The following is a 21,628-nucleotide window of genomic DNA, read 5'->3' on the forward strand; positions in this document are numbered from 1 at the left end:
AAGGTCCCTGTTTGGACTTTAACAAGGAATGTTGCAGTGGTCAGCTTCTTAAACCCCCTTGGCCACCAGGATGCTCCCATCTATGTCATATGATGTTGTATACGCTCCAGTCTGACAGGGGGCTACCTGTAACCTTGGCAACAGCACACAGAGTTTGCAGTCGCTCTCTTAGAGCTAGCGAATCAATATCTCCTGCTGAAGCCCATACAAGCGTGTGTGTTGGTGTGTCGACTCCGGTGGCACATGTAATTTCAGTCGTGTTAGCAGCGTATCGTGGTGCGCAGACTGGAGTATAATTGCTGGCGTTCAGTAGTTTACTGAATATAGTAGTTAGCACCGAGATAAGTGCCACACTGTGAGGTGGTCTCGTCTAATGTGCCACTAAATTGCTTGATAGAGACAGACAGCTCCCTCTCTCCATGTCTGCAGTCTACCTTGCTCTTAAGCCAAGGGGATGTGCCCCATCGTGCCTGTCTATCATAATCATTTCAATATAAACTATGCAGGGCATGTTTAAAACCCACCAGTCCGATAAACGCCCTTTCATCTGCGTTGACAGATGAGCAGGTTCAGCCTCTCACGATGACAGACACGCCAACACTAGGAGGCAGTTTATCACGTGGGCTCTCGTGCCGACAACTGGGTAAGAAAGAGAGAGAGAAAGACAGAAAGACAAGGGAGAGAGGGGAGGACGTTTTTTTTTTCTGAACCCTTTCCAGATGTTTGATTAGAAGGTGCACGCTGGAGGAAGGATGAGTTACTGTTTGCGTGTGTTTGTGTGTCCATGTGCGAGTCTGTTTCTGTGGGTTAATTAACACACATTGAGGTTGGGTGTTGGGCTGCGTTCTGTGCACATGCAAGCTGATTGGAGGCTAGATGTGTGCGCTCGCGGTTGCGTGTGGATAGCGTGTAGTCGACGCACTGTGATGTACAGTTCACAGTGTGTATTGGCACCCGAGACACGTCCCCACTGGCCTGCATTCCTCCTCTACCTGAAAAGAGCTGAACACACACACACACACACACACACACACACACACACACACACACACACACACACACACACACACACACACACACACACACACACACACACACACACACACACACACACACACACACACACACACACACACACACAATCAGATTGAACTAAGACAAGGATATGATCACATCCATTCACCTGAAAGCTAATAGCCTCACTTTCATGCATATAAACACCGTATCATTTTATAAAGTTTTCTTGTAAATTACATTGGTTTTAATTATGGACTGTATATAAGAAGTGGACGTAGTTGTCGAGAAGTCACGTTTTAAAGTTTGGTGTTTTGGTCGTCGCCACCTTGGATTACGGCGTTCGTCCATCTTGGCTTTTTGCAACCAGCGAATGGAAGTGAACATATTTGGACTGTGGAGAAATTACATACGCTGTGTACAGCTCTGGTAGCGATCTGTCAATCATAGTAAGCCCGCCCTAAAGCATACCCTACTTTATGGTCTCTTTGACTCTAAATGGACCATAATTTACTAAATGAACATCATGCTGTATTGAAGAAGACTTGAAACTACAGATTGAGACCATAAACTCATGTTTACAATGTTTACTGAGGGAATAAATCAAGAGAGAAGTAGAGTCATTTTCTCATAGACTTCTATACAACCAGAGGAGTCGCCCCCTCGCAAATTTAAAACACTTTAGAAATGGCTTTACTTTTCAGAATTGGATGTTCCCACCTGGTTTTAATATTTGTGCCACTACCTGCTCTTACAATCAACACTTTTGGTGTGATAATGCTTATGTGTGTTGGTACAATTTCTCTTAGAGGTAGCACTGTGGGTCTCTGTTGCCCCAGTAGGAGTCACAGTCCTGCGCACTAAGCCATAAAGCTGCGGTCTCCATCACCTCACATGACTGCAGCCCGGCCGGCAGCCCTCGCTCCGGCCCAGCCAGGCCCAGATCACTGGCTGTTTTATTGTTGTGTAAAACTGAGAGTTTCCCTTGGCCCACATGTCCCCGCGGAGTGTTTGTTATTAGACAGAATCGAGCGCTGAAGTCGTTTAATACCTGAATAAATACATGCTACCTCCCGGCCTGATGTCCGTCCTCTCCACCAGCAACGTTCAGCGAAGAAAACCAGCGCTCTCCAAGAAAACTAGATCCCCTGTACTCGGTCCGTAATTATTTGTAGAGGTTCGGGTTTCTGCAAATGTATTCCATTTAATTGCTTTTTACTGCAAATATTTGGTGAAACTATATTTGGTAAAACTCTCAACTGTGTGCAGCTTGTACCCTGGGGGTATGAGTAGCACATTCCTGCAAGCAAGTCTAACAATGTTTTATTCCTGGTCAGTTTGTTCCATATCAGTCGTTCTCTCAGGAACAAGGTAACCAGACGAGCCTCTTACATAACAGCCTGACCCTGGGCTTGACCCGCAGATGCCGGGGTCGTAAGGTGAGAAGTTAGGGTCAGTCACTCCCCCCTCATTGGTGCCAGCCGGTTTAGGCTGCAGCCCTGATCAATCAGGTCAGCCAGGGGGTCTTTATCAGGCAGCTGAGCCTCGCAGCAGCATCAGGGTCCCTTCTGGAGTCAGGTTTCTCATTCCAAACACTGGACTTCTCAAACACAGCCTCAAGGCTTGCAGAGGAGCAGGCGGGTGGGGGGGACTTGTTTCCTTTGGCCCAGGTGGATGTTAGCGAGCGTTCTCATTTGGTCTCAGCCTCCTTTTCAGCCAGAGCAGTGTATGTGAAGAGTTCACTTCCAAAATATCTAACACAGAAGGAAAAATATATCTCCTCAAGGTCACCGATCAACTACCAATGGATTCACTACAAATTCTCATAGTGTAGGAGGCCTGCCATTTGGATTACTAAAGGATTGTGTTTAAAAGTGCCTGAACATGAGTACATACTTATACACTTTTATAAAGGCGTGTAAGCTGTTGGTCCACAATGTCAGAAAATGTTTAATACATTATGAGTGCATCAAACATCTTTGGCAATGTAAGTTACCTGGAACACGCCCAGGAATAGAGCCTTTCTGTATTATATTGATTTCTTCTTATTCATAATTTCCGATAGATTAGGCACAGGAAGCGCATCATTGCCTCATGCAGGTTAAAATTACAAGGCAGATCTTCATATCGGTCTTTGTAATTGGATATGATGTAGGTGTCTATTTGCATCTAGAGCGGGGCAGTGAAATCCCATCACGAGACAAAAACTGCAGTTCCTCAAACGGCCACTTGAGTCTGGCTCCAAAAGTCAGTAAATCCCCATAGACCTGCTTGTTATAATGCCCAACTTCACAGCAGAACAAAAAATGGTTTTGGTCTCTAATATCCCCATGACAACTGCACTGAGGTTGATTTTTTTTTATACAACTCAGCTGTTTTAATTATGTTAAGCCTTAAAGTTAGGCAGAGGGCGTGGACGCTTTGAGGGACAGGTGGGTGGAAACCATCGCATCAGCATTTTATCACTGGACTAGGATTACAATGCAAACATTCAATTTCTTTGATATTGCGACCGTTTAACTTCACAGCCAAGACTCTAATGTCACATGAGTAAATAAGTGCATTTACATCCATTTATTTTCATGTGCATATTGAATTCTCACATTGAAGAGATGAGATTATTTGGCTGAGGTATGTTTGTGTATTGATAAAAAGGAAAATGTGACGTGTGAAGTGCAGTGAAGCATGTATCTAAAATGTCACTCAAGCTTCCGCTCCAATGAAGAGCTAATAACATCGGATCTGTGTGGAGCCATGAGGATACTGTAACCTTCCTCATATTAATATACAAAAAGAATCACATCATCACATCTTGCATGTTTTTTGTTTGTTTCACTTTTGCCTGGAGCTCTTTTTATCCCATCATCTGATGGTGCACTCTTCTTCTGCAATTGTTCAATGGCACCTCACTTGGATAATTACTACCACCAAGTGTTTATGTTGATGCTCTCAACTCCCAATTGCACAGTAGTGGTTGGAATGTGCATTAGTTTGCATTCATTTTTTGGCAGATTTTTTTGCACACATTTTCAATGGAAACTGTCTCGTGGCTGGTGTGATCCCATCACAAGATGGTCTCTAGTTTTCATTTGAACCTTTTTATTGTATTTCATCTTCAATAATAATGGCAATAAAGGTTAACATATAGAACAGGGTTAATACAATGTGATGTCGTGTTTTCATAGAATGGGCTTTAACAGGCTTCACAACATGTTCTTGAATCATTTCAGAGTAACATTCTTTTTTTAAACTTTCCATTTATAGTCTCACAACTTTTCATTAGCTATGTTCAGTTGGAAATAGACGGCCTTTGCCATTCTTTTTATTTCTTTATTTTGGTCGTTAAATTGGTCTTAAATCCAGCTTTAAAAAGGCTGTAAAAGGACCACATTTGGCTGTCTGAAGCCTGCACATGCAGGCAGCAGCAGATAGCCAATCTGTCAGCAAGAGATTTGAAATGTCTGTCAGAGCTGTGTGATATTCAGAGAGATAAACAGCTCTTGGCAAAGGGTGAAAGTATTGATCGAAGGCCGGAGAAAGATATTGATCGTCGAGAGTAAATGTCAGAGATGGATTCCAAGAGACAGCCAGTGTGTGTGTGTGTGTGTGTGTGTGTGTGTGTGTGTGTGTGTGTGTGTTTGTGTGTGGAAACACGCGGCAGTCCTGGTATTGTGAAAGTGGCGAATGACTTCTCTCCCACAAGGGCAGACAGAGATGGAAAGAGTTGGCCTGTTGTGGAGGAAACATTGCAGTGAAAGACATAACATCACCACTGTGTGTGTGTGTGTGTGTGTGTGTGTGATTGTGCATGCTTTTTACCATTTTATGCGATTGTTGGAAAGAAAACAGAGACAATTCTCAGCGTGGTTTAAGCTTCTTTTTTTTCTCCTCCATATGCAATCCTATGTGAAGCACTAATTAGTTCATTAGGAGCGTCCTCATTAACAAACGCCTCAGGCCGGATGGCTTCTGGCTGCCCAGATGTTTGTGCATGATGACATCAAGCTGCCCATTCATATGAACACACAGATTTGATTCACATTTTGATTCTTCTCCTGCTCTCATACAGAGAAAGACGTTGACGCTTTTCAACATTTGTAGCCATTCTAGAGACGTGGCTCAATGGGAGTCGATGTTTCTTTCAGTCCGTCTGAAGTTTAGACCACTTCGATCAAGACAAAAATGAAATCACAATGACTTTGGTTATCCCCTGACTTTTCATCTGCCACCACCGACCATTCAAAGTTTTCACTTATTCTGTGAAATCTCAACAGCTTCCAGACGAATTGTCCACATTTTGATTTAATTCTCTACCTTCTCATTTAGTGCCATCATAATCTGAATTTAATCCGATACTTCTACGTGTATGAGCTATAATTACTGATATTCCAATCAGTCTTGGTTGCACCTGCAGGCTTGTGGCACCTGTGTCAGGCAGTACCTTCGTAGACATTGGCAGATTAGGACATTAACATCTCCCAGACCAAAGAGGACCCTCATGGACCATCGGACAAAGAAAGTATGTATTGGTTTTACCTGAGAGTTGAGGCATTATTCTCAAAGGCATCTCCTTGCTCGAACTTGGATTGTGCCTCATTCGTACATAGCTTTGGACAAAAACATCTAATGAACGATGTGCTAATAAGCAATATTAGCATGTCAACACAACAGACTACAATGGTTACAGTGTTAAACAGTGATGAAAGCCCTGATCACAGCGTTTAAATGGGGGACAACTGACTGTTGGAACTGCCACACACGTCAGGCCACCCTTCATTCTCCCTTCACCCACTCTCCCATCCTCTCTCTCCACTCACCAAACTTTATCATTTCAAGATGTGCGGAGGCTTAATGTATTTATTTAAGCTCAAAGCTTATTTAAGCTCCATTAAAGGTAATTACAGACCCCGTTATGAGGCTCAGCCATCCCCTGAGTGGCCATTAAGTGTGGGTAGCTGCGGCCGCTCTGCCAGTGTTTGTGGCTGCCAGAATAATTACGAAGCTGTGTCTGTCTGCGTTGGGTAAACCCGGGGTGGTATCCCATGTTTTTACTCAGGCATTAGAGCGGAGACGACGTGGGCAGAGAGGGAATGTTGTGGACTTGCTTACTTGCCAACATGCCTGTTTCGAGATTCCAGATTTGCTCAACTCCTGAAGATGGTTTCTGTGCCATTTCTTTCTCATCTGATTCCTTCAAAACTTACATAATGGAGGAAAAGATCAAGTTAAAATTTCCTTGTCGAAAAGAAGTCTCAGGGTTGGCAAATGTACAGTGTGTGTCACCCGAAGGGAGGGAGAAAGCCATCCCTCCTGCTGTCTCACAGATAGAGATCAGCCCTACCCGCTACTGTCAGCATGTCAAAGAAGAAACAGGAAGATGACCATGACTGATTTGGCAGACGGTGCTGCAGGTTAGACATGAGACAACAGAGCATGGGAGGAGCAAAACTGGGAATACATTAAAAACAAGAGAGAGTCAGAGAGGAACAAAAACAAAAAAGTCAAAAGGAGGTCATAAACTGGCAGTGGAGAGCAGATCTGAAAGCTCTCTCCTGATATGACATCACATTTTGGGACGTTAGACAGACAGTTAGGTGCACTTGAACACCCTTACCTGTCCCACTCTCCTTAAAAAACACCAGAGCCTCATTTCCTCCCCACCAGCCACGGGGATATCCGCTTCAGCCGAGCCAGATGGAGGGACAATCCCTTTAAAAGGCCGCTGACAGGGCACAGCGGGACACACAGTTTACTACATTTTTACCGCGGCGAGCAGCCAGCTCGATGTGGATTCCTGTCTCGGCTCCATATTTAGATGAAGAGTTCATTCAGCAGAAGCTCCCTGAGGATACAGAGTGAGAGTATCAGGCCAGGGAGGCCTGAGTCTATCCTGATGGAAAAACACAGCGGCTTAGTTACTGGCTGTTTTATCACGCTACACTGAGGGCCATTTGAGTGTGTGTTGACGGGACCTCTCTGTGCTCTTGCCACCTTCTCTTGACCCTGTTAATAGCGACGTCTGAATTGATCAAGCTACCAACACGTTCTCAGTCTCTACTCTTCAAATACCGACTGGTCAGTGGCCCTATGGCGCTCTTGTTACCCCTCTGATGTCAGTTTTGGAATTGTCAGGGACGGCGTGTCAGTTTCTGCTCGTTACATACATAGTGTCTTTTCAAAATAAACTTCCCATTACTTCCAATAAGTACGTTCATTGCGCAAGATAACTATGCTTGGTACCTAACTGGAGTTAGTAAAGTACGAAAGTTAAGTAACAAAACTAAGCTAAAATCTCAATGTTGACCTGGTTTCACACAGGCCACAAACAACGTTCACCTGGGTTAAAGTCCTGTGTTTGTTTGACCAATCCGACTTCCCCCCCCCACCTCCCCTATAAGGACTTTCTCACTCATTATTCTAGGTCAGGTGCTCTGAGTGTTTAATAATGACGTGGATGGGTTTACATTGGTATTAGTTGAAAGCCCGCTAGGTCTCATACAGACTCTCATAAGGGTGCCAAATAATCAGGCCCAACCCTACATAGTTACTACATAAACCCGCATAGTTTCTGTCCATGCCCAAGCCAAGCACGAACCACTAAAGCACAAAAGCATACAGGGCCTACCTACACACATAGATCACAGTGGACATTTATTAATTGGAAGTCGCAATTGGGATATGGCCATTAAGTCAACATTAGTGCTAACCTGACCAGATTCAAGCACGGGCCAAGCTACAGCCCGGCCTGAACCGGTGGTCGGGTCAGGCCCAATCGTGTTTGGGCAGAGATTCAAAGCTCTATATCTCATGAAGGCTTTAGATAATTTCTTCAAACTTTGCCCCAATGTCAACTTGGACTCAAGAATGAACTGATTAGAATGTTCTGGTCAAAGGTGACTGTGATCTCAGGTGAATCCCATTCTCATGAACGTGATATCGCTGGAAGGCCTGGATTCAAAGGTCTCCAAGAAGTCAAAGGTCAACTTCACTCTGACATGATAATACTCTGTAAAAACTATTTTCTGACCACTATTCAATGCCATCACTCAGGAACAGATTGGGAGATTTTGACCATATTTCACAAGTGACATTCAACACCTCTCTGGTGCCCACCTACTGTCAGGGCTACAACTTTAGGTTCTATCAGAATCAGCTTTATCGGTCAAATATGTGAACGCAAATTTCACTCTTTTTCTCGTTTGTACACCAGAACAATTTGACCAAGAGGCAACTCTAGTTCCTTATGTTTCTCTCCCTCCTTTTCCTCCCTCTTTTTCTCTATCTTGTCTCCTCTACATCCCTACTCCATCCTCTCCCCCCTCTCTTCTCCTCCACTATGTCTCCATGGTGTCTTGCTGGACTTATTCCCTGGCTCAAGTGCTTAGGTGATAATCCCTCACAGTTTTCATCACTTAGAGCACCAATCAAAAAGGGCTTAGCCTGTGTAATCTGCCAGACTATTGTCCCCTCGCGCTCCTCCTTTGCTCCTGCTCCTCTCCTCGTCCTCCTCCACCCTCACTCTCTACACATTGGACATTTTCCAGCCTGATCTCTCCTCCTCTAAAAGTTTTTCCAGCAACAAATGGAAACAAATCTTATCTGGAAAGGGAACACTTTCTATAAATGAGAGATAATTAGCTGACAGACATGATTCAGCAGTTTGGGTTCACCTGAGTGCACCGTAAACTGGATGGTTGGGGTTTGCCAGATCTGGCAGCAGGTTTGCAGTTGGCACTGAACATGCTGCCTCAGGTCGGTTACATTGGCCTTTTTATCATTTTAGAATGTATGCCTCTGGATGGCTCCGCCACACCTGGGCTATAGCTCAGGTATCCATGTTTGTTTCATTGTATCACCTTCTCAACCAGCGTTTGAAAATTTGATATTTGTTGAAATTAAATTCTTTAAACCAAACTGCAGCCAGTTTTAGAGTTTGTTTTCACTCAGTTTGTAGATCCACGTGCAGGTTTAGGGTGCAAAACATTTTATGATAACTACATATTAGATATAAATCTGTCTGAAAGGAGGACAAGAAACGGGTATCACATCTTTATTCCTGGCAGGATCAAGAAATTACTTTGCACTAATAGGCACACATGTAGAACAAGTGCTTTTAATGACGCTTCCATGAAATGTTTTGCTTACTGTTACTTTCTTATTTTTTTATTGAAACATAAAATCAATCTGGTCTCACTAAATTTACCAAAGGTGAACAATTGCCAAAATCAATCTAAAAGAGAGAACTGTAGTATATGACCATAAAGAAGAAATGATGAAAAAAGTAAACCTGTCTTTTAGAAATTAAAGTTGTAAATTATTAATTTGTGTTTGCCAAATATGTTTTGATGCAACGGACTTGCTATTTAAAAAAAAAAAAAAAAAATGTTATCAAGACTACAGTTATTCCCTCACATTAACCAAGTGCTGTGACTTGCCTAACCATAACCACAAAGAGTTAAATGCTGCTTTAGTTGATATGAGCAGATATTTTCAGGATAAAAAAAGGGAATATGTTCTCAGTAAACATTTAGCAAATTTGTCCAGGAGCAACTTTGCGGATGAAATATATAAGGAGGTCACAGTCAGTCTTTTCTTGGCCATCGCCCACACTCCATTAAGAGATCCCTCCTCTTTCTCTCTCCCAGCATCCTGACTCCATTAGTTCCAGGTAACAAGCGTATCATGGGATAAGACAGGGATCTTTGAACAAGCTCAACCTCATCCACGCTGCCTGCTGGAGCACTGTTAAACAAGAAAAACACCAAATGTTCCATTCCAGTACACACACCATAATGAAACTCTGCACCTAATTTGGAAAATTCAGTAAAAATATTGAAGGAGAGAGAAAGAAATTAAAACATTGTATCACAGTAAACATAATGAATAGACTCAGCAAAGTCTGCACCTTACACCAGAAGAACATTTACTGTTTGGTGTTCACCAGGGATGTCACGCAAACCGAAACTTCAACGCCAAAAGTCTGACAACGTGACGGTACTTATTTTGTCTACACTACCTAGTATGTACCGTAGGTACACGGTGGTCTTGTTTAAAATCCGTTTTAGCTTCCAGACAAACTTGTGCTTTGCTGATGGCCCTTTCTGTTTCTCCATCCAGACATTGACGAATGCCAGGAGAACAACGGAGGCTGCGATCACTTCTGCCGGAACACGGTGGGCTCCTTCGAATGCAGCTGCCAGAAGGGCCACAAACTGCTCACCGACGAACGGTCATGCCAAGGTCAGTGATCGACAGCTGTCAAACATGTGTCATAACAGTGTCCCCCGGCAGTCAGGTCTAAACTAACTCAGAGGCAATACTGAAAATGTTCAGCTCTTTTGTTTCACTTATAGAAAAAGAATCAAATCTTGAACATATTTAAATTCAAACATTCAAACTCAATATAAATGCAAAACATATATTCCTGTTTTTTCATGAACGTATTGAATATTGCCTGACTTTGTTGTCATATTGCACTTTATGCTCAAAGGCCTACTGCTTCTCTGAATACAGTAACAGCAAAGCAAATTTGCAATAGAGCATTGCATAAATTTCAATTCAATTCAATTCAGTTTATTTTGTATCACAAATTACAAATTTGCCTCAGAGGGCTTTACAATCTGTACACATGCGACATCCTCTGTCCTTCCCTAAACAATGCTGTAACATAACAACCATGCCATCTTGCAATTGACTGCTCTGCTCTTTGGTTTGCTTTCATCTGCTGGACTAATGGACTCATTTGCATATTCAAACATAACATTTCAGAATTCTTGTAATAAAAAAATATACTCCTCGTAATGTCAGTAATTAACTGGGGACGCTTTATTGTGATATCTATTAATTAACGGTTTTACCCTTTTCAACCGTAGTGTTTTCGCTTAAATGCTTAAAAGAGAAAAGGTCAAGCATGCACAGCCATAGAATCTGCAGTTTGACGTTCTCAACTGGGATTGCATCGTTCATGTAGGAGCCGCATGTGATCAGCGGTTATGTTCATTCGTCCAAATGTGAATTCCTGGTTACAAGTCACAGCAAGCGAGAGCAGACAAACACGAAATTGTTTTGTTAACAACAAGAACCCAGAGGCGTTTCTGTCCCTGGCCCAAAAGCCATCAGCAGTGTGTACGTGTGTGTGTGTAAATGCTTCGGATGAACTGTGCATCTCCGGCGGTGCATTTGAAGTCTTTAATAACGTGGTGATGAGTGTTGTTAGCCACATCATAGCATTATCGCCTGTTGCTGACACACATTTGCCACCGTATCCACGCCAGCCAATAGCAGACAAGTTTGGTCCTATCCTCTGACATCTGGACTGTTCAGCTTCAACCTGACCTTAGAATGAAATATAATGTTTAATTTGCAAGTTCTTTCAGCGCCGGTGAGCTTTTCCAGAGAAAATAGCTCCTGGTGATACATGAAAGTGTATTTTGCCAGAACTGGCACGGAAACCAAAACAGAAAGATTAATAATTTACTATATATGCAAACCACATCAGCCAAACTAACATTTATTTCACATCTGTTCCTTTTACCTTCAACCGCTGCAGAGTTCAGTTTACGGGAACTCTGCTCACACGCTAGCTCAAAACAGGCGACCCATTCCTGAGTGCCCCACACCAAAAGTTGCCTGGAAAATTTACCAAGCACACATCCAGAGCCATAACAACTTCCTCCACATGACAAACTCCATTATGACATGTCGTATTTTTAGCCCCAGTAAAGCCCCGCGGAACAGCCTGAAATAAACCAGGTGAGCTGAAAAAACGCTGGCCTCCATTCCTGATAGGTTAATAATATTCAGTGCTGGAACAGTATACATAAACACACACACAATGACACAGACACACCCACACACACACACTGACACAGACACACAGACACACCCACACACACACACTGACACAGACACACACACACACGGACACAGACACTGGTTTATTAGAATGAAGTCTTATCCTAGTTTTGTGTGGAACTGGTGTATTTGTTTACTATACTGTCCACTGTAATTAATAGCCTCTTTAGTCCGCGGTGAGCAGCCTGTGATTCCTAATGAATGAGTCAGCAAGATTACATATCTGTAAACCACTCGTCCCGCTGACCTTTGCAGCGGGACAAATCCAGAGAGCTCTCACTGGGCCAAATAAATCCATGACTGCACCAGTTCATAATTCCATCCGTGACGCAGTTGTAGAACCGTCGACGGGACATCGGCAGGTTTGTGAGCCTAAAGTCAGGGGGCACAAGCATAGTACACCTATATGGTGTTAGTTAAATACATAACTACATAACAAATGTAAAGTAAATTTAGTCATTGATGACTTTTGGTTTCACGCAGAACATGAACAGCGGTCTCCTGGATGAAAGTCCTTTGTTTCTTTCACCCGTTCATCCATCCATCCCAACCCTGTTCTAATCTAGAGTGGCTGTATTCCATATTGCATTCTGACATATATTGTATACTAACCAATTGCATGCTAACATATTGCATTCTAACGTATTGCATGCTAACCTACTGCATGCTATTGCATATTAGCATATTGCATACTAATTTATTGCATATTAGCATATTGCATGCTAACAGATTATATGCTAATGTATTGCATACTAACGTGTGCATTCTAACGTATTGCTTTCTAATATACTGCAGACTACATACTCAATCAGCATGTGCTGCATACTGCCTACTAATTGAACGACTGTTCAAACTGAAGTATGCTGAAGAAACAGCCGGGCCGGTCTCAAAGCACCCTGCCAGTGGCTCAGAGCATGTTTCCGACAACATTGCATCTGCATTATTTGGATATATTGACCACATGTGGGAATCTAAACTGTTACCTTCGCACCAAAACACAATGCATTGTGGGGCACTTGAGTCAATGCTTGCTAAGGTAGTGTACATCGTGCATTTCTTGCGTACAAAAAATCCACATACATTGCTGTGTGAACGCACTCCATACTCAATTCTATCTCATACTTGGTATGAATAGTATGTTAGTAAACAATTTCAAACACAGCCTTTGCTCCATTATTTCTCACCAATCATGTATCTCTCTGGTCTCCCTCAGACATCGACGAGTGCTCCTTTGAGAGAACCTGTGACCACACCTGCATCAACTACGCGGGCAGCTACGAGTGCGTGTGCCAAAAGGGCTACATCCTGTACGGCTTCACTCACTGTGGAGGTGAGACTCCGCCTGTCACCGCTGCCCAGAGCAGGAGAGAAACACAGGAAAACAGCAAATTGGCCTGGAACTAGCTGTTTGACTCAGCCGAAGTGTGTGTGTGTGCATGTATGTATGTGTGTGCATCTGAAAGGGAGTGTGAAGGTGAGGGGTCACTGAGCGGGTGCAGGCAGCTGCTGCTGAAAATACTCTCACAGCTCAGTTCCTCTGAATAACTTCTCGCTGAGTTTCTCTGCATGTAATGTGTTCCTGCATCATTGTTTACCTACAGTGTGAGTCTGTGTGTGTGTGTGTGCGTGTGTGCGTGTGTGTGTGTGTGTGTGTGTGTGTGTGTGTGTGCGTGTGTGTGGTTTTGTCGGCTGGTCACACAACCTTTAGCTCAGTACAGTTGCGTGTGTCCTGTTGTTACTACTGACGTCACTGATGTAAAGGCAGCAGGATGTAACTGTATCAACAGACACATACAGTCTTAGGTACGGCTAGCTAAAACTAATGCAGTTTAATATAACACTTCTGCAGTAAATCCTAAAGAGCTTTTGATTCAACTGTCTGATCATTTCGGAGGCGTCTACGTAAGCCCTGAGACCCAAGTGACAAAAATAATTGTATTGATCCATTTCCTTAGTCTGATCTAAATTGTTATCTCTTCTGTGTGTATGACTTAATAACAGGTGAAAAAAAAGGTTTTGCAAGGATTCAATTATCATTGTTTGTAACGATCATTTTAGTTCGATCATTTTCTTTATTGTAATACTCATTTTGAGATGAAGTGAAAGTATTCCTGGTTGCCTCCAGGCCTGTATTATTTTTTCCATGCACTCTTAACACAAGGCCGCTATATTGTGTGTTGGCAAGTGAAGTAAATTAAAACTAACCTGTAAGACAACATGAATGTCAAACAAACAGTTTCCCTTATTTCACAGATTTGAAATGTGTTTTACCAAGGTGGTCTCTGTTATTTAGCCTCCCCTTATCGATAAAAGTTAAATCGACACCTCAAATTCCACAAACAGGAGTGAAAGAGTAAAAGAATCTTATAATGTTATTTTATATTATTTCACACTTTACCATGATGTTAAGGTACGTGGGTGTTTGGTTGTAACGGTTATGCCTTCACAGTATCTCATCTATAGAATGTGTCTATAATCCAGATCTGTTGTTCTAATATTACTTATAATTGTGATTACAATCTTTTATGATTCACACACTCACTGACCATAACGCTCCCTGTGGTTGTGCCTCAGACGTCGATGAGTGCAGCATCAGCAACGGGAGCTGTGAGAACGGCTGCATAAACACCCAGGGCGGCTACGAGTGTGTGTGTCCGCCCGGACAGAAGCTCCACTGGAACAAGAAAGATTGCATCGGTAAGCACTAACTCTTTGTGTGTGTGTGTGTGTGAGTGTGTCTGCTTTTTTGAGGTGTGTTGGATTCCTCACAGCAGGCCTGAGCACAAGTGCACCTGTGTGTGTATGTGTGTCCAGGTGGTTGTCATGGTGATGTGACTCTGTGTGTTCCTCAGAGGCGGTGAAGTGTCTGCCCAATGGGAAGCCAGCACCCCGAGCCCAGTTGACGTGCTCCAAGAGCGGAGGGGCGGAGCTCTGCTCGCTCTCCTGCCCCTCCAACGCCCTCTTCCTTGCAGGTACACGCGCACACACACACACACACACACACATACATATACATACAAACACACAGTTTATGCCAAAATATTTAATTTGATTACTCAATAAGATAAAATGTATTGTGCTAACACAGCTTTTATATTTTCCCTATACTGACTATCTATAAATTTACAGTATGAACATCAATTATTAGTGCTGACACAGCAAATCATGGTAAGGTTGATTATTTATGTTAATAATTTAAGGAAAAAGAAACAAACATTTAACAGTTATAACTTTAGTATTCATCCTTATTAATCATTGCCTACCAAGTACAACATTTAAAAACTTTAGCTGTAATTATTTTTAGAAGTTCTCAAGGAATGTCTTTCGGTAGAGACTGAATTTAAACAACTATTGGATGGATTGCCATGATTTTTGAACAGACATTCATGGTCCCAGTGAATTAAATCCTGCCGACTTCCCCTCTAGCATCAACAGCAGGTCAAAGCTTTTACTTATTCAGTCAAACATGTCAACATCAACTCAATGGATTGGCACAAACTTCAGGGATTCCTGGTTCCGACCATGAACCCTGAGGACTGTTCATCTAGGGCCACCATGAGGTTGACATTTTAGTTTGGAATAGAAATATCTCAGTAACTTTTGGCTGGATTGTGATGTTTGTTTTATGACCAAATAACCTGCTAAAAAAAAACATTCCCATCATCCTCAGCTGCACTTTGTGTTTCATGCTAACATGCTAAACTAAGATGGTGAACAAAACCTGCTAACATTGTCATTGTGAGCACCGCTGTGCCTAAGTACAGCCTCACAGACTAGCACAGCTCTAGACCCTTCTTTTTGACATATATGTAGTATATTTTTAAGAATTATTAAAAATGAGTATATTAATCAGGGACAACATTAATTCTGCAGCCCGTTATAGAATAAACAGTAGACAACAATAATGATCACAGTCATTCTTCGTCCTTACTATCTTTGCTAGAAGCATATATTTATTCCGTTTTTAATTCTTTGCATATATCAAACCATTAAAATATAGGTTTATTAGATTAATCATTTTTAGTAGTGCCCAAAGTTCAAGGTGACATCTTCAAGTTCTTGTTCTGTCTGACCCAAATATATTCAGGTCATAATCACATGTGATAAGGAAGGACAGAGTGTCACAACACTTGAGGGGCTAGCATTGGGACAATTTTTTCTTTTTTGATGTTTAGATCAGGATGGGGATCCTATAAGGATGGGTGTCTGGAAGTGGTCTGGGTGTAAAGGAGATTACTTTAGATAACTTTAAATATACAGTGATTTTCCACTCTGTGAATGAGAAAATTCATAAAGTGGGTGACCCAGCAAATGAAATACATTCTGCTCCTGTGAATCCCTCTAAAGCGGCCTTTATCCTCAGATGTGTTGTTTCTGTGACAAGCTGCTTCCCTCTGGTGGTGACAGCTCGCAGTCACAGCTTTACCGTCCTTTCCTCTCGATGTCACTGATGCTTGACCGAGGCGCTCGCTCTCTTTATTGCTGTATGTGTGAAGTCCTCAGGGGTGGGGGGCTCTCCACTCAGACTGATATGTATTTCACTCTGCAAGGTCCTCTTGGCTCCTACTGTCCCGGCACTTTGGCTGGCACCCCCGGCCGCTCCTCCTGCCATAGTACTTAACACACATCTGTTAATCGATTACATTCTTTGATTGAGCCTTCTTTTTCCACGAGGAGGCCTTCGCTCCGTTTAACTTGGCCGCAGCGGTGTGAGAATGACGGATAGCTCTCAGGCACAAAGTGAAATATTTGTTTTTCTGTCTTTTTGGAGAGCGTCCTGAGTTCAGGGAGAGAGAGCCATGTAAATTCCTGTGGCTTGATGCAGACGGGGCTCTTATTTAAACATCTCGCTTTTATGACTTCATTCCTCACTCAAAAAGCGTCTGTGAATTTGTGCGGATCAAGATAGAGAGACGGGATTCATAGATCTTTCATTTGTGCTTCAATCCATTAATGGAGATTTGAGGTCACATGGCAGCAGAGTTTCCTCAACATTTATAAAGTTCTTATTAACCCTCAGAACTGTGTGTGGCCCAGCACGCCGCCCAGTGCAACACATGCACGACTCCGACGTGTGATGGAACAGGAGGGCCGGGTCACACAGTCCTTCAGACCAAATAAAAACTCTCTGCCTCCCTAAGCACTCATAGTCATGTCTGATCTTTCTTCTCTCGCTGCAGTCTAATATGTGTGTGTGTGTGTGTGTGTGTGTGTGTGTGTGTGTGTGTGTGTGTGTGTGTGTGTGTGTGTGTTTTTCTAACAGACTCAGAGAACAGCTACACACTTAGCTGTGGAGTGCCCGTCCAGCCTGGGAAAGCTCCTCAGAAGAGGAACACCACAGCGGCCTTACCCACCTGTTCCGGTACAGAAGGCCTGAGAAACACTCCAAATATTCCTATAAAATGATGATGTTATGATCTAAAGAATGTATATGATAAGTAATACACCTGGAGGGGATAAACATGTTCACGGTAAACACCAAGGAGATGAAGCAGGTCTAGATGCTGTATAAATACTGTGAAGGTAGGCTTTCACAGAGAAATGCACAAGGCCCGTATTCACACACTGTGCCTTTAAATGAGCCGCCAGGACTTCACAACTATACAGACAGCGTCGTTGTGACGTTTAGCGAGTCCTGCAGAGATACTGTGAAGATGGCGATGGCGCCGATGTAGAAGACATCTATCAGAGCGGACTAGACTTTTTGTGGAGGGGGTCTTAAATATACAGGCACTAAAACGAAGCATTTCAGACAGAGGGTGAACACAGGAATATTCAGACAGACAGTATGAGAAAAATAAAGTGTTTTTTGAACATTAATGCATGTTAACATTTTCTAGTAGAAACACAAAATACAAGAATGAACCAGAAAATGAGTACAATATGTCCCCTTTAAAGGGGCAGAATATGTCATATTTTATAATCACTTGAGAAAGGGTCAAACATAATATAAATTGTAGACTTTACACACCTGAAGTTTAGTATATGATTATTAACAGGCTTATGTTTGTCTCTGCTGTGTACAAATCCAGACACGCTGGCCCCACCCATCAAACAGAAGGCCAGGTTTAAGATCAAAGATGCCAAGTGTCACCTGAGGCCCCGCAACAAGGAGAAACACAGAGATTCATCCAGGCAGAGCCTGCAAGGTACAGAGCTAGTACTGAGTTAGCAAGTGTTTTACACACACTATCCTTTATCATCTATGTTTTAACTGAAACTGTCTCTCCCTCTCCATTCTACACCTCTGTGTTTTCCACCTGGCAGGAAGCCAGTTTCCCTGCACAGACGACTGCCAGGTAACTTTTGTCAACCTCAAGTGCGACTCGTCTAAGAAACGCCGACGAGGACGCAAATCTCCTTCTAAAGAGGTTTCCCACATCACAGCAGAGTTTGAGATGGAGATGAAGGAGGAGGAGGCCTCAGGTGGGCTGTTCTGTCTTACCTGTTTAGTCTTATTCTGCTTGGAATTAAATAGTAAACATTCATACGGAGCAAAGGGAATGAAGCATTAAAGTATTCAGAAAGAAAAGAAACAATGTGTCTTGTTTCTTGATGTACACCAATGTTTCCCTCAGACGCGTGCAATGTTGACTGCGTGCGGGAAAGGGTGAAGCAGAAGCTGCAGAGCGCCATGCGGACGCTCAGGAAGTCCATCAACAAACAGCAGTTCTACATCCAGTTCTCCGGGACGGAGTACGAGGTGGCCCAGAAACCGTCCCAGGGAGCAGAGGCCTGCAGCACGGGACAAGTCCTCCGTGACGGAAAGTGTGGTGAGTCTGGAGTTTAGCTGGTTGTCGGTTGGTGTCGTGACGTTGCCACCCCTGTCAAGATGAAGACGATCGCAGAAAGTATTCCTTCAAACCTGCACCTGTGTCCTCCTCCTTAGTGAGCTGTGGCCTGGGGACGTTCTACAGCGGGGAGCAGGAGCAGTGTGTCCAGTGTCCTTCCGGGACGTACCAGGACACGCTGGGTCAGCTGTCCTGTGAGCCGTGTCCCAGCACTGAAGGACAGGGCATCGCTGGAGCCAGGAACGTGTCTCAGTGTGGAGGTAACTCACCGCCCCATCGTTACAGTCACATCTTTCGTTCTTCCTCCAACAGTACAGAAAAAAATGCTGTATTATTCAAATGAAGACACAGGAGCTGGTCCATTCTGAGTTTACAGCCCACTAAAGGTCCTCAGATGTTTCTCCTGGCTTTTGTTTCTCTCATGATCTTTGTCATAGCTGAAAATTGTGATCTTTTAATTAATCTAAATGTGCAGGTTTGCTGCAGGTGTGCATTGAAATAAGTCACAACACATGCATACAATGTGCATGTATAAATGTGCTGGGTCGGCACCACCTAGTGGTCATTCATGCACAGTGAATCTGAGCTGCAGCCACAAGAGGGCACCACAGACCAATGTTAGTGTTTTTTGTGACTGAGCTCTTTGCTGGGAGCTGAGATTAGAAAGAGATGACCAATTGAGAAACTCTCTGATATTGTGCAGTTCATATATTCAAACCACGTCTTAGAGAGACATAAAGCTCACAGGTACACTAAAAGGATAACAGAAAGAATAAAGCCTTTCTCTTTCCTCAGGTCAGTGTCAAGCCGGTCACTTCTCTGCCGACGGCTTTCGTCCATGTCAGCCCTGTCAGATGGGCTCCTACCAGCCAGAACCAGGCCGAGTCCTCTGCTTCCTCTGCGGAGGAGGCCTCTTGACCAAATATGAGGGATCAGTGTCTTTCAGGGACTGTGAGGCCAAAGGTGAGGCTTTGTGTCTGCGTGTGTCAGATAGTTTGTATCTCTATATGTAAACTCTACGTCTGTTTGTACAATGTTTCTTTCAGTGCCACTTTCCTGGTCCTAGTGTGGATCGAGCTGCAGCGTTCTGAATCAGCTGCAGACATGCTTTTATTTTGTATCTCCAATATAGATTCCAAATTTGCCGACCAAAAAACAGAATTAAAGAAGCAGTCACCTATATATACCACTTTATGATGACGTGAAACTGTTATAATCCACACTGAAATGTTGTTGAGATGTTTTTTATATTTTAGCAGCTGTAGGGATTGCATCTTCATTCTATCACTTTGGTTTGGACTGAAATATCTCATCAACTGTCAAATAGATGAAATTTGTAACAAACATTCATTGAGCCCAGAAGATGAATCTTAATGTCTTTGATGACTTTTCTCTTGCCCCATTATGACATATTTATGGTTTTGAGTAAAACTATCGAATGGGTCACCATGAAGACACTCTCATGTTCCCCTCAGATTATGTTTGGTGATCCCCTTACTTTTCATCCAGCTCCACCGCTTTTGTCCACAGGGACTGCCAAAATCCACACAACAAATATTCATCAATATTCATATTCATCAATTTATATTCAATAGATTAAGAGCTTGAGTCGCTCCCATGAGTAACATCACAGCTGTGTGATGTATGTTGTAGATGGCCTGCTGTTTATCCTCATGCATGTAATACTGTGTGTGTACACTGTTGCTCCTCAGTGCACTGCGCTCCTGGACATTACTACAACTCCACCACCCACCGCTGTATCCGCTGCCCAGGAGGCACCTACCAGTCTGACTTTGGCCAGAACTACTGCATCACCTGCCCGGGGAACACCACCACTGACTTTGACGGAGCCACCAACGTCTCCCACTGCAAAAGTAACGCTGCCCAACATATACATTGATCCTGTTTCAAAGTTTTTAACAGCATGTCAGTAATGAGGTTTTCTGTTATTTTGCCCTCAGACCAGCTGTGTGGAGGTGAGCTGGGAGAATACACAGGCTACATAGAGTCTCCAAACTACCCTGGAGATTACCCATCCAACGTGGACTGTGTCTGGACCATCAACCCACCACACAAGAGGCGGATTCTCATCGTGGTACCAGAGATCTTCCTCCCCATCGAGGATGAGTGTGGAGACGTGCTAGTCATGAGAAAGAGCGGTAAAGAAATAAGTGATAATTCTGATTATTTTAAAAACATAACTGATCATACATTCATCATACGTTCCTGATTAATTAGTTAATTCCTAACTCAAAATATGATGTGGTTGGCCATAAAAACAGAGGACGAGTAGAAAGGACATTCCCATTCAAAGCAATGTAGCAGGATGGTCAGAGCAGTGGCCATTTTTATGTGTACCGTTGTTGTCAAGTAGGTCTATCTGTAGGTCCATAGTACTAAAGAACACGACTGCTACATGATATGCCTTTGAAACAGTCGCAGTTCGGTTAGGTCTAGGCACATTACATTACATTACATTAGTCATTTAGCACAGCGGTCCCCAACCCCGGGCCGCGGACCGGTACCAGTCCGTGGGTCATTTGGTACCGGTCCGCAGAGAAAGATTATTTATTTATTTTAATTTTAAAAAAAAAAAAAAAAAAAAAAAAAAAAAAAATACATTATTTCCGTTTTGTTTATCCAGTGGTGGGTAGAGTACTGAAAATCTATACTCAAGTAAAACTACAATTACTTCTTTCGAAATCTACTTGAGTAAAAGTAAATATTCCCTCGAGTAAGAGTGAAAAAGTACTTTGTTATAAAGTTACTCAAATTACAAGTTACTTTACATTTTTGTATTGGAGTGCTTGGATCAGTGAAAAAGACATAACGTGTTATAGTGAGTGAGTGAGAGAAAGAGATGCACTTAAAACTCTTGCTTCATTTTGTGTATTGTTCATTAAACATAGCTACATAGTACATACAACAAAAAATGTAATTTAATTTCAAACAAATTTACACTAAAAACG

At 42.9% G+C, this 21,628-nt stretch overlaps 1 protein-coding gene across 1 annotated transcript in view; it reads left to right on the forward strand.

Moving 5' to 3' along the window:
• Positions 1 to 21,628, forward strand: part of scube1 (signal peptide, CUB domain, EGF-like 1) — a 100,135-nt gene that overhangs the window by 75,945 nt on the left and 2,562 nt on the right. The window contains exons 8-19 of the mRNA XM_054624405.1: positions 10,132 to 10,254; positions 13,082 to 13,198; positions 14,443 to 14,565; positions 14,721 to 14,840; positions 17,132 to 17,230; positions 17,901 to 18,017; positions 18,136 to 18,294; positions 18,447 to 18,641; positions 18,758 to 18,919; positions 19,455 to 19,622; positions 20,372 to 20,533; positions 20,621 to 20,818. Coding sequence (XP_054480380.1) covers positions 10,132 to 10,254; positions 13,082 to 13,198; positions 14,443 to 14,565; positions 14,721 to 14,840; positions 17,132 to 17,230; positions 17,901 to 18,017; positions 18,136 to 18,294; positions 18,447 to 18,641; positions 18,758 to 18,919; positions 19,455 to 19,622; positions 20,372 to 20,533; positions 20,621 to 20,818 — 1,743 coding nt within the window. The remainder of the gene's footprint in view (positions 1 to 10,131; positions 10,255 to 13,081; positions 13,199 to 14,442; positions 14,566 to 14,720; positions 14,841 to 17,131; positions 17,231 to 17,900; positions 18,018 to 18,135; positions 18,295 to 18,446; positions 18,642 to 18,757; positions 18,920 to 19,454; positions 19,623 to 20,371; positions 20,534 to 20,620; positions 20,819 to 21,628) is intronic.

Source organism: Anoplopoma fimbria, chromosome 23, assembly GCF_027596085.1.
Source record: "Anoplopoma fimbria isolate UVic2021 breed Golden Eagle Sablefish chromosome 23, Afim_UVic_2022, whole genome shotgun sequence".
Taxonomy (NCBI): Eukaryota; Metazoa; Chordata; class Actinopteri; order Perciformes; family Anoplopomatidae; genus Anoplopoma; species Anoplopoma fimbria.